The 13,793-nt window shown below is 52.7% G+C and overlaps 1 protein-coding gene across 2 annotated transcripts in view; it reads left to right on the top strand.

The window, feature by feature from the left end:
• The window catches only part of WASF2 (WASP family member 2), a 90,579-nt gene extending 83,763 nt beyond the window's left edge, over nt 1–6,816 (top strand). For both annotated transcript variants that reach the window (XM_004455720.4, XM_058304034.1), the window contains exons 8-9: nt 1,559–2,070; nt 2,717–6,816. In XM_004455720.4, the coding sequence (XP_004455777.1) occupies nt 1,559–2,070; nt 2,717–2,874 (670 nt within the window). In that variant the 3' untranslated portion in view covers nt 2,875–6,816. The remainder of the gene's footprint in view (nt 1–1,558; nt 2,071–2,716) is intronic.
• Nucleotides 6,817–13,793: the final 6,977 nt, after the last annotated feature.

Below are 13,793 nucleotides of genomic sequence, written 5' to 3' on the forward strand. Positions count from 1 at the left end.
AAACGAACAAAAAGCAAAACAAACTAAAAACTAACTCTGGGAAGCCAATGTGGCTCAGTGGTTGAATACCTATTTACCATGTATGAGGTCCTGAGCTCAATCCCTGTTACCTTCTAAAACAATAAGGAAAAAAAAGAGCAATTCTGCTTACCCCTGAACAGATAGTCACCAAATTAGCACTTGCTTTTATTAGTTAGCTTTAACCCAACATAAAATGAAGTGGTACAACCTCCTGTCTCTAAAATGTACAGCAAGCACCTTGCCCAACAAACTAGGAACAGTCACCTTTCTCTCCTGTTGCTTCTAGTTTATTTCACTGCAGCGTAGACTTTCCAGAAAGAAACAAAGTGAAAAGGGGAGTGAAACTTACAATCTTTCCTTTTGGATTATTTGTCAATGCCCCTGGCAGACATCAGGTGTGCTTGGGAAGAATTAACCAGTAATTGGCTGAAAAGAAGTCTGAGAATTGTTCAGATTTCCATGTTTCCTCACAGTTACGTTTCCTCTTTCTGATGCCTGGCATATGAGAGCTTTAATAAGGTGCAATTTTCTCCTTGGACACTGTTTAGAGATTGAATATATTGAAGACCCCTCAGGTGGAGACCTAAAGCGTTGTCCCTCTCTCCTCCCCCCCAAATTCTTCTTGGCCCTTGAAACCACCAATCCCAAATCCCCTTCTGCCTCCCAAATCACTTCCTGCTGGTTGTCCTGTCAGATGCTGCTAAGGCTTGAAGTCTGTGGAAAATTTCAAGATGAATGCTCTTCTAAGGAGTAGCTATTAGTGCAGGGCAGGTACAAAGGTGGAAAAAGAAAACTCTGAGCCTCACACATGGACTGAGACCTTGCAGCTGCAGTCAAGCCTTTCTGATCCCAGGACGAATGTAGTCTAAGCTCTTTCAAACTTGAGTCAAGAAACTGGTGGCACAATCATTTCCCATCTCTGTATATCATTCGATTGAGACTCATTCTCTCTTTTGAATTTTTCTGCACGGACACTAAAGCTGCATTCACCTAAATCTATATCCTGCTCAGGTTTGATCAGCTTGGCTTGGGTTTCCTGCCCTCACAAGATCTGGTGAATATTAATAGCTTGAGGAACAGAGCCCAGTGGTAGGTGATGGTTGAATTTTTATTCCAGTTCTTTTTTACATGCATTCTTAGTCTTGGCACCACGATTAAACTGACAACTACACATTGAAACGCTCCTCTTAGAGGAAGGTTCAGGAATGTGCTTTCCTTTGGATAGCTGAAAGGTTAGAAGGAGACCTAAGAGATGTCACAGCCAGCTCTTACCTGATAGAGGAATCCCAAGTCCACTTCTTTCAGGTAGTTTTTTTAATCTCTGCTTACATACTTCTGCTGATGAGAAGCTCATTACTTTACAGGGTTGTCCGTTTTGTCATTGGCCTGTTCTGACCATCCCCATGTTTTTCTCTTTGAGCCAGAGTGAAATGGTGTAATCAACCAAAATGGACCTAGGCTTATTATATAGAGCCTAACTATAGATTGATGTTTGAGTCTAAGAGTGATAACGGTTCTTTTTTCTTTGTCCTTTTAGCTACTCAACAGATAATCAAAGAGGGTCTGGCTTGGCTGGACCCAAGAGATCCAGTGTGGTCAGCCCAAGCCATCCACCACCTGCTCCTCCTCTGGGCTCTCCACCAGGCCCCAAACCTGGGTTTGCTCCACCACCTGCCCCTCCACCTCCACCTCCCATGATGGGGATTCTACCCCCACCACCACCTGTAGGATTTGGGTCTCCAGGGACCCCTCCACCACCTTCACCTCCATCTTTCCCTCCTCACCCCGATTTTGCTGCCCCTCCACCTCCACCACCACCTCCGGCAGCTGACTACCCAGCTCTGCCACCACCTCCCTTGCCCCAACCAGCAGGAGGAACCCCTCCCCCTCCCCCTCCCCCTCCCCCTCCGGGGCCGCCTCCTCTCCCTTTCAGTGGTGCAGATGGCCAGCCTGCTGTGCCACCACCACTTTCTGATGCCACCAAGCCCAAGTCCTCCTTGCCCCCTGTGAGCGATGCCCGCAGCGACTTGCTCTCAGCCATCCGCCAAGGTAAATTTCAATGGTGGGTCTAGGGTAATGAAGCCTTTTCTTTCTGCAGTAGGGATGACCAGGGTGGGGGGGCTGGCTTAGGGGTTCTATGCCTTTCCTAGCTTTCACGGGTGGGGAGAAATTGGGACCTCAGGCCTCAGAATGCCCCTGACAAAAGACATCAGCCTTGAAAAATGAAGAATTTAGGTTTCTTTCCACTCTGAACCTGGGATCTTTGAACTCTTTGAAAATGTATGCTATGTGTATATGTGCTTGCATTTTTTTTTCCCTTGGGGTAAGGATCCCTATTTTTCATCAGATTCTCAAAAGGGTTCTCTGCCTCAGAAGAAAACAAGAATCAGTGTCTAGAGGGTACTTCTTCATCTTGGCTCAGACTCTCCGTGTCCTCCACTTTTTTGCCTTTCATATTCTTCCAAGTACCCTCTTTCCCCTTTTCTTCCTACCCCCTTTTTCTTTTCTCTCCTTTCCTTCCTTTCTCCCACCTTCCCTCCCCTCTCTCCTCATCATCTCACCCTCATGGAGCATTTACTCTCTTCCTGTCAGGAGGTCAACTCTGGTTCTCATTGGCCACTTCCCCTTACTCAGTCCTGGAGGGACTCTGAGGCTGAGGACACAGCTCCTAACCCTTCTCTCTTTCTCTCACCAGGCTTTCAGCTGCGCAGGGTTGAGGAGCAGCAGGAGCAAGAGAAGCGGGATGTCGTGGGCAATGATGTGGCCACCATCTTGTCACGTCGCATTGCTGTTGAGTACAGCGACTCAGAAGATGACTCCTCTGAGTTTGATGAGGACGATTGGTCGGATTAACTCTTCCTGCCTACTGGCTGCCACCTTTTTCTTTCCTTCTACCTGCCTTCTTTGATGCCTATCCCAAGAGTCCTGTGGGGGAAAAAGGGGAGAAAAAACAGAATTTCAAGGGGCCAAAGCCTTTCCGGAAGCAACCAAAGATAGATCTAAGTGCTTCCTCCAAATCATCTTGTATTTCCCCTCTCCCCATAGTCAGGCCCCTTGGGACTTCTGAGGTTCAGTAGCCAAGATGTTCTCTTTTCTTTCAAGTGCCTGTTGCCTATCAAAGGGAAGGAAAATCCCCAAACTTAAATCCCTTTGGTTAGGTGAGAGTTGGAGATGGTGTCTTACCCTAGGAACCGTTTTCAACTGTGGTCTTCTTCCAGAATCCTTGCCCTCCGCTGCTTCAAACAATGCCAGCCATCCTCTCGCCCTAAAGCACTGAGAGGGGCCTGCGTGGACACAGCAGACCCCTTTTCTGGACACTGATGGCAGAACAGGCTGGATGCCCCAGAGGCTAGACTGCTGCACCTTCTGCCCTTATCACAGGGTGGGGCTGCCTTTTCTAGGAATAATCAAGCCCCTAAAGAATATCTCACCCGCTTAGCCCAGAAATGGTGCCTTTTTATTGGCTGACATTGTCACCTCCCTCCCAGGCTCTGCCTTGGTGAATGTGGTGTTCAGGTATCCCTTAAATAACCCTCCCTCAGCCCCAGGTGCCTTCAAGCACCACAGCCCAGTACTGACCTCAAATACCCAGGACCAAAATAGCCCTGACATGCAGGGATCTGGGCCTCTGCTGACTGTCGGGAGTAAAGCTTAGAGACTTGAAACTGCAGGACTGGAAGGATGGTAGAATGCCTTGGATCCCACCCTCTTAAGGATGCCGAGGTCTAGAGACGGGAAATGACTTGCTCAAGGTCACACTAGCGAGTCACACTGCTAGAGTCCAAACGTCCTGACTCCAAGTCATCTGTGCTCTCTGGGACCAAATAGTGGGCACCAGCAGGAGGCTGGGCAGAACAGTCTTGGTTCTGTCCTACTGCAGACCTCACCATAGGTGGGGCTCAGGGCCTATGCCAACCCTGTTAGTGCTGCTTAGACCCTCATACCCTGTTTTAAAATTCTTTGTTCTCTGCCCACCTCCCCCCCACCAGCTTTTCTATCACCAACCAACTATATGGCCTTGAGAGCCGCCCTTCTGGGAGACCAGAGGTAGTGAGAGAAGGAAGGCAGTAGGCAGCTTTCACAGGTGCTGTTTTCAATTCCTCTGCAACTCCTCCCCCTTTTATTTCCCCAATTTAAACATAGTTCTACCAACTGTAAAAACTTCAGTCCCTCAGGCTGGCAGCCACTGCAGGTACCTGTCTGGGGGAGGGGGGCCTGGCAGCCGTGAGGAGAGCGGAAAGGCAGAGGGACTCTGGCCTTGTTTCCAGCGCCTCTCCTCACTGCACATGGTGATGTTCCCTCCCTCCCCCCTTTTCCCAGAGCTAATACACAGGTGCTATTATTTAAAAAAAGAACTGGTCTGCTCTGGCCAGCCGTGAGGTTTGGTCTGCTCTGGCCAGCCGTGAGGTTTCTTCTCTTCTGCCCCGACTATTATGCAGCCTCTTATGCTGAAATCGGCTTTTCCTGGCTTCTCCAGCTTTCAGAGCTTTGAAACAAAGAGAAACAGAATCTGTCTCTACCCAGCGCAGCAAATGGTTGTAGTAATTGTTGAAGCCCTCGTAAACCCCTCCGGCTCGAGGAGAGTGTATATAATCGTGGGTACTGCTGCTGTGCCCTTGCCGAATGCTTCCCCTCTGCCTTCTTTCCTTGAACTGGGGGCATGGATACTGAGCCTGGAGGTGCCAGCATGCCCTCCTGTAGTGGCTGCTCCAGAGTGCCCTCCTCCCTCTCCTCTGATCAAGTGTCTCTGGCGCAGGGCTGGCACCCAGCTCCAGTGCTGAGCACACTAGGCTGTGCATGCCCCCACCTTGCTTCTCCTGCTGCACTTGGGAGGTTGAAGGTGTCCCCGGCTACTACCCGACAGTGGCTGGAGAGGCAAGCGGAGAGCAGTGGTCCTCCCAAATAGGAGTCCTGGGCCTGGCCAGGCCAGGGTATGAGCCTAATGGCTTTGACTAAATTACCCCCAACCCTCCCTCCTTTCCGGAAAAGGGGGAGCCACCACCACTTACTGTCATTCTGCTCTGACCTTGAAGGGGGCAGTGTTGGCCTGGCTTCTGGAATGGACAGAGTCCACCGTGGAAAGGGCTGGGGGGCAAGAGGAGGAAGGGAGAGGCACTGCCTGCCGAAGGTAGGATTAGATCATTAGCTCAGTGACCTCCTAGGGTTTCGATGTGCTGTGTTCTCATCCTACAGCTGGTTTGGTAATGATCTGCAAGTCCCGGAGAGCACAACAGCACAGCTCTGCCTGACGCTGTCATTAAAATCTATGCAGCCAAGCTCGGCACTTTGTAGCAGCCCCGGCCTTGCGAAGCCTCAGCTGAGGGGCTAGGGACCCAGTCAGCCAGCTGAGAGGCCCTCTGGGCCATACTTATGCATATGTGTACACACACACACACACACACACCCAAGAGGGCCATACTTATGCATATGTACACACACACACACACACACACACGTACACATCCTCTTTAAATCCAGAACTCTTTAAGATAGAGAAAGGCCTTAATGCAGTTAACCGTGTGGTCTTGGAACCTCTAATTGTAGAATGCACAGTTAAGTAATGCTTTAAACTGGGCTGAGGCTGGAGAGAGTATGGAACAATGGCCCATAAGGATTCTTAAAAGCTGAGACCAAGGAGCCACCTCCCTTCCTGGTCTGCCCAGCCCAGGGACCTGCCCCCATTCCTGTGGCCCAGAGGCCTAGCTTCCAGTCGGCGGTGTCAGAAGTGACTTGTGGCTTTGCCTTGGTCGTGAGATGAGTACATTCCAAAGGAGCAGCCAAGGGGGAGGGGGCAGTCTTGGCAATCCCTTGGAGGCCCACAACAGCTGGTCCAAGCTCAAGCTTGCCTCCAGCGGAAGCTTGAGTGCCCTCAGAAACGACCCTGGCCAGTGTCACCACAGAGCCGAGGCAGTGTTGTCAGGGCTAATGTGAAATCTCTTCCCGTGGCGCCAATCCTCCGGCTCTGCAGCGCCAGCTTGGACAGATTGAGGTCTCTGTGGCTTTGGTGACCCTGTTTAAACATTCCCACTGTGTCCCAGCTCTGCTCTCAGGCTGCCTCCCACCACAGCCCCCTCACCTGACCTCAGGACCTGGGGAGGAGGGCAGTGCCCCAGAGCCAAGGGGCCTTTTGCTCAGGAGAGACAGCAGGTTTCTTGGGAGGCGTCAGGCCTTGAGTTGTACTGGGGTCCAGTGGATGTATGACCAGGTGCTGCACGGAGATGCCCCTTGTTCTGTGCTTTCTGCCATGTTCACTTTACAGTGCGTCAGTGAGGGTTAGGGAACAATTTTGTTACTGTATTAACGTTATTCAGTTAATTCACTTGAGAAACTAACCAATTTTTACTTTCTGTCTAGAATGATGTACATGTAGGAGAGTGAGTTGTAATGCTCCCAAAGTGCCTTGTTTTCTCTGGTATAAATATATTTATAAGGACATATTCCAATAGGTTCTTGAGGGTGTTTGCCACATCAGGATTGTAGGGAGTGGGCATAGATATAATGGGGATACAGTCTGAAAACAGCTCCCTTCCCTGTGAGGATGGGACAGGAGCTTCAGTTGGGGATCTGAGCAGTGACCCTGAAGCTGAAGCTGCAGCCTTGCCTCTTCTGCCCTGTTCTTCTCAGGCCCTCAGAAGGACGTCCAGTTTTTTAAAGCCCCATGTCTTCAAGCCTGGCCTTGTGTATCACATTTGTACCCCATTGACCTGAAGATTCCATGTGCTGTTTTATGTATACATATGAATATGTAAACGTGGACATTTTAAAAAATTGGATAAAGTCTTTGTAGTCACTCAAGCCATTTCTGGTATGTTTTTTTAGGGAGAAGAGGTGAGAAGGGGACAACATTGGTAGCCACAGGTGGTGGCCAGGCCCGGAAGGGAAGTCTATTACGGGTGGACTCAAAGGGCAGGAGGCCTCTGGATCTGGATGGTGCAATATGTGGAGGAGGTGGGGAAGGAGGTTGGAAAGCACTCTGGTGTAAGAGGAGACCTAGGCTGGGGGACCTGGAGACCCAGATCCCCATCCCCACCCCCATTAGCTGCTTGCAGATGGTCGTGCTGGGGTTGGGGGAGACAAGCTGCTGGTAACTCCTTGCATCAGGCAGGAGAGGAGCACAGGCTGAATGCTGATGCTGTCTCCCAACATCTGGCCGGCATCTTGTCTGCTTCTCAGACCCAAGCAACTTACCTTAAATAGAACGATTTACAGTGGAATCCGATAAAAGGTTTAGGCTGCTGCAAGCCCACTCTCCTGCCTGGGGAAGGCTGAGGGGGCTGGGCTTATATTCTGACCCGAAAAAAATGGCCTACCCAGGAAGCAACGGTTGTTCCGAGCACAGCTGCTGCGGGTAACTGTCCCTGGGGGTAATTTATGAGCAGACACCCAGTTCCGGGCCCAGCAGACGCAGTGGAGTGGCCCCCGGGAGAGGGGCGGGAGCAGGGATGGTGACTCCACCAGTCACGCCTGCTGTTCAGAGAGTCACCCACTGGCGTCCCAAGAGAGGGGGCAGAAGTTTTGAATTGTCAGCAACTGCTGCGCCAGCCGCTCTGAGCTCATCTCTGGAGGTGGGGGTGCAGGGGAGGGGGTTGCGGGAGCCGCTCGCCCCTGGCTGAGCCCCTCTGCTCCACCCTCCTGCTTAGGCCTGTGTTTAGTCAGCACTTGGCTTTCCGAGGCCCGTGACTGACCGACAGCCAGACGCCTGCCCTGGAAGAAGACAAAATGGTGTCCGGAGCCGCCTTTACTGGGGATTTGGAGGGAAAGAATGTGGTTCTGGGAAGCAGGAGGCCTGACCTTGAGTTCTGGCTCCACCACTTGTGAGCCATGACCCTGTACAAGTCATTTCACCTCTTTGGGGTAATCCTGAGAAGAAGGAGCATATATTAAGTGCCCACTACCTGCCAAAAACTGCATATACTTGATCTCAAGCCAGTGAGTCAAGGGTCTTAGTCCCCCATTTTACGCACGAGCCACCAGATTCATAGAGGTTAGGTGAGTTGCCTAAGATCTTGTGGCTGGCCTGGGACGTGCACACGTAACACTGAACAGACTCCTGCCCTTGTGCAAACCAGCACGCAGTCACAGGAACACAGTCACAGGCACGCATCGCCCACCAAGTCCAATGGAGCCACTCCTTGCTACTCACTGCCTCTGTCAGTTTCTCACTGCCCCCTCCTGGCCGCCCAGTGGCCAGGGCAACCTGGCACCAGTTCCAGAAAGGTCTGTCTGGGGTGGTGGTCTGCTTGTTCTCTGCTACATCATGAGGCCGGGAGGAGTTGCAGGTGCTCCGCATGGACTGACCCTCAGCCTCAGGAGATGTGGGTGTCTAGAGGGGCTTCTGAAGCTTAAGGACAAAAATACCTTTGACACCCAAAGGAATCTCTCACGGTACAATCAGCACCATGGTGACAGGAGGGCAGGTACCATTTGGGGCAGGGGTCCTGCATAGACCCCTTCCCGCCTCAGTAGGCAGCCACCCCTACCTTACCTAAGGGACTGTACATGCAGGTACACGTGTGCACACGCTCGCACTCTGCATCTCTGCATACATATTTGTCTGTGGAGCAGACTTTCTGACTGAGAAGTCAGAAGTCAGGTCTTCTAGCTGCCACCTTGCTGCTGCCTCTCTGTGCTACTTTCTCCTCATCTGTACAATGAGGCGTTGACTGCAAAGATGTAGACAGCCCCTCCACTCTGGTTCCCACCATCATGGGTACCAACACCCCCTCCCCACCAGGCATGTGTGACTGAGGGAAGTACATCCATAAACATGGCCCCATTGACTTCGGGACAATAGTGGGAGAACTGTCAAGACAGTTTTGTATTCCCATTTTGCAGATGAGGAAACATGGCATAGAGAGGCACAGCAACTTGCTCAAAGTCAAAGTCACACAGCAAGTTAGTAGCAGACACGGAAATAGAACCCTGTTCTTTCCAATGCCCCTGCTGCGTACACGAGAGCCGAGGACCCGGAGGGCTGGGGCCTAGAGCTGAGGAGACGAATTGTAAGGACTAAAGCCAGAGGTCTGCCCTTTCATCTGGGACCTCTGACAGGGCCCCATGGTTGCCTTAAGGCTTAGAGGAAGTCCCAGCTTAGGCACTGGCATGCGGCTGGGAAAAGGCAGCTTGGAACCTGGGCAGATTGTACCACTCCTTACCAGGAGACTGAGCAGACCTCAAGTTTCATTATGCAAAGCCAGAGGCAGGCTAAAGGGGGCCCTTCCTGGCCTGCAAGTACTTGGTAGCTTGTCCACCGGGGTATGTGCACGTATGTGAATGGTGTGTGTGAGCATGGCTGGATTCCACGCACGAGCATGCCTGCAGGTGTTCTGAGGAGTACATTCATTCATAGGCATGTGTAGCATGCAGGTGTGTTTGCAAACCGCATGGCTGTGATTGCATTTGTGTGTTTAGGTGAGGTGTATGTGCATGTTTGGGTGTACATATAATAGGTATGCATATTTGGCAGGTGCATTTACACACATCTAAGATTTTGTTTGTATGTATGCTGGGTATATTCATGAGTGGACTTGGGCATGTGCAAAAGTTCACATGCATTTATGTGCAAAGGGGTGAATAGAGTGAAACATGTCCACACAACTAGTGAGTGTGTGAATGTGTACCCATGAATCGTGCAAGCACCCTCCCAGGAGTGTCGGTGTCACCCCCAGTCCAGACATATGGATGGGGTGCCTTGCCTGGCTCCAGCCATGCTGCTACCCACACTGGGCTCACAGCACCCCACCCCCACCCCGCTCACACACTATTCCCCAGGCCCATCCTGCTTGGCCAATTTGCAGCCTCTTGCTCCCAGCTCCCGAGAAGGCCTGCAGCAAAGTCAAGGGGCTGGTGGCCAATTAGCGAGGGGGTTAATCAGGGATCTGGGGAACCCTGGGGGGCTGGAAGCCCGAAGGCAGGCAAGACGCTGGGGTTGGCAGGAGCAAGGGCTGCCTGTCATGAGGTGGGGGATGGGGGATTGGGGAGGACAGAGAGGGGAGGCTGAGCCAGCCCGTTGGTGCTGGAAACCAAGGGCTGCCTGTGAATTCATGATTACTGAGCACTCTCAGCGGTGGGGAGCGTGTGAGTGCGTGTACAGTGTGTGTGGAAGGGCATTTACATGCATTAAGTCTTTGCATGTGCTCCTGCATGCAAATAAATGTGTGTATAAACGTGCAGTTTATCCATGTGCAATGGTGTGCAAATGGGTCTGCGTACGCCAGCATGTCTGACCTGTGTGTGCACATATGTGTATAAAGGGTAAAATCGGCGTCTGTGTATACATGTATGGTGGCTTCGAGTTGTGTTCCCCACAAAAAAGCACGCTCTTAATCTTTAACCATTGCTGCGGGTGTGGACCCATTGTAAATGGGACCTTTTGATGTGGTGACTTCAGCTAGGGAGTGGCCCAGCCGGGTCAGGAAGGGTCTTACCCCTGTTACTGGTAGACCTTAGAGAGAAGGCCACAGAGAGAACAGCCCCGGGAGCAGCCGGAAGCTGGAAGCCAGTGGACCCCCGAAGAGAACATGGTGATGGAAAAGCCAAGAAACTCCAAAAGCTGCCAGCAGCCAGAAGATACAAACCCCGGGAGGAAGCCAGACTTCTAGCCTCTGAACCCCCGAGCTGATCCCTTCCTGTTGTTAAGCCAACCCCTTACAGGGTATTTGTTTTAGTAGCCAGGAAACAAAAACAACACATGTGCGCAAGGATATGTATGCACACACATTTAAGTGTGTGCTGCGGCATGCAGACGCGAACATGAAGTTGACGCCATCTCTGTACACACGTGCAATAACATTCATTTGTGTGCACAGATGTGTAGCAGTGAGCAGAAAAAGCTGGGTATGCATGCATGTCTGGATGTGTGTGCATGTGCGTGTCTCTGAACCGCCAGGGTACCTGCATTCCTGCCTGGTGCCTGTGTGTGCCCGTGTGCACAAGCCCACGTGTGCACAGGTCTCAGCATGCAGGGAACCAGGGGATGCGGGGCTGGCAGTCTCCAGGCTCCGGGAGGGAATCTGACAGACGAGCCTTGCCGCAGCCCCCGGCCCCGGGAGCCTGTTTTCCAGCCTGCGGAAGCTGTGAGCCCGTGAACTCATCTTATATTAATAGCTGCTGTCTCCTCACTTATTGCAGGGAGAGGCGGTCATGGCCCCGGCGGGGGCTCAGCACTTGGGGCTGCCCCCCCTCACCCACACAGGACTTGGGAAGAGGAGGGGGGAGAGATGGCTCCACCTCATCCCAGGGCCTCCCCAGCAGGAAGGCAGGGCCCTCGGCCATGGCCTTCGCCGGGAGCCCCACCGCCCAGCTTGCCCCCAGGACCTCTGCAGCTGGGTGGGGTCAGGCACAGGGGTTGGAAAACTGGTGGAGGGACAGAGGTTGGGAGGCTTGGCTAACACAGAACCCCGCTTTTCCCTTCAAGGGCACATGGTTGCAGGGAGGATCTGAGGCCGAAAGACTCGGGGGAGGTTTCACTGCTGGTGGTGGGGATTTGGGGGAGGTGGAGGAGATGGGGGGTGGGAAGGGGCACAGTCCTGCCTTCAGGAACCTCAGATCGAGGCAAAAAAAAAAAAGGGACTCTGTCCTCAGAGGCGCTCAGCCTGCGGAAGGAGACAGCAGGTGTTCCCGTTTGAGGGGGGAGACATGCCCCTGTATTCAGGAGGCCCTAGTTCTGAGGAGAGAGAAACAGATTTGCTTGCAGGAGCTCTCAGCCTGAGAAGGAAGATACGTCCTTTCTCTCAGGGACCCACACAGCCCTGCCTTCAGGGGCCCCCATTTTGAGGACTTCCCTATAAATGTCTATTCAAAGGAAGTATAGTAAGGTGTATTGTAGGAATCATCAGCCAAGGAGGCTTCCTCCAGGAGTAGGGGTACAAGGAGGATCTGAATTTGTCCACAGAGTCTGGGGAGGAGAGAGAACCCAACCAGCCTCCCTGAGACCCAGGCTCCACCCCACAGGGCAGATCAGACACCGAGAGACAGGGCCCACGACCAAGGCAGAAAGCCCAGATGCAGGCTCCTGGAAAGGCTCGAGTGCACCCGGGACCATGCCCAGGTAGGTGCAAGAACCTGCCAGGGACGGCGATGGCAGGCAGTGGGTTCCTGCTTGGACTCTGGAGCCAGAAGCTGGGGTGGGGGCAACGGGCTGAGCTCGCCCAGGCTAGGTGCCCCTTGGTGGCGGCTCCTCGCGAGCGGGGCTACAGGGCCCAGAAGGAGAGAGACAGTAAGGAGGCCCTTGGCCACATCGCCCTCCAAGGGTCTAGGGCAGCCTGCAGGTTGGGAGCCTCTCGAGGGGAGCCTCTCTGCCCCCCTTGCTTGCTGTTTCTGAGCTACTCCTGAAACCCACCTCTGCAATCTGGGAAGAAATGGATTTAGAGCCAGATTAACCTGGGTTCAAGTTCCAGCTTTACTCTCTACTAATTGTGAATTTGAGCAAATCAAACATCACCTTTCAGTGAGGCCTTTCTTGGCCACTCTCATTTAAAATTCACACACACACACACACACACACACGCTTCCTATCCCCCTTCCCTGCTTCATTTTCCTCTGAGGGCTTAGCACTATCTGACGCTACTCTATGACTTGTAACTTACCTGTCTGTTGCTATCTCCCCCAGCTAGATTGTCAGTTCCACAAGGAGAGCAGTGAATGAATGAAGGCCGTACTCTCAGAGCCTCGGAGGCCATGATGACATATGAAATGTTTGTCCCAGGGCTTGGTTTGGGGGACATGCCTGCTAAGTGGGGGGTCTTTTCCCAGGGGGCTTCCAGGAAGGTGGGGAGAGAAGACAAGGCCCCTTACAACCTCCATCTGGCCGGGGTGGGGCCTTCCCACTTTGTGCCCGGCCTGGGGCTGATTATAGTTCTCCCCAGACCAGCTTGCCACCAGTTCTGACCCTGCCCCTGTCACCATGTCCCCTCCCCTTGGATTCCTGTGGCCACTATTGGGAAGGAATCTTGAATGCCAGCAGAGAGAGCTATAGCCAGGGAAAGAGAGGAAGACTTGAGTTCTAGCCTGGCATGGTTGTGAGAGTTTGAACAAGTGGCTGGTCATCTCTGAGCCTCAGTCTTCTCATCTGTTCAACGGGGGGTGAGGGCTAGGGGGTTGGTGGTGGACAGAAATGCTCAGAGGCTCCCACCTCCAGCCTTTGCCCAGCTGTGAGGCCTGGTCAGAGCTTTCTCTCCCGTCATGCCCCCAAACCTGCTCCTCTCTTGCCTGGTGAACACTTTCTTCCTGGGTCCTCCTCTCTGAATACACCCAAGCTCAGAGCTGTGCACACTTGTGCCCAAATGCCCACAAGGACATGTGCACACACTTACAGTCATTCACCTTCGGATGGAAAAGCAGCTCTTCCAGCTCTAGAATGATCAGGCCCTACCCAACCACCTCCCAAATGTGGGACCACTGGCCTTGAGAATGAGCCCTAACACAGGTCAGGGTCCCGAATGTCCTTCACCCTAGGCTGGGGAAGGACAGGGATGAGAGGCCATTCCCAGTGGACAGAGCACAGATTCTGGAGACAGATGTTTCTGGTTTGAGTCCCCACTGTGTGACCTTGGGCCAGTCACCGACCCTCTGTCGGCCTGTTTCCTTATTTGTAAAATGGAGACGGTACCTGTGCCATGGAGTGGTTGTTAGGCATAAACGAGGCAGCAGATGCGGTACCTGTAGCACAGCGCCCAGCACGCGGCAAACACCCACGACTAGGAGGCGCTATTATCGTTAGGGAAACTGACTTGCTTCTGCTATACTTTGACACGTATCTCATTCTGCACCCA

The sequence above is a fragment of the Dasypus novemcinctus genome, chromosome 9 (assembly GCF_030445035.2).
Source record: "Dasypus novemcinctus isolate mDasNov1 chromosome 9, mDasNov1.1.hap2, whole genome shotgun sequence".
Taxonomy (NCBI): Eukaryota; Metazoa; Chordata; class Mammalia; order Cingulata; family Dasypodidae; genus Dasypus; species Dasypus novemcinctus.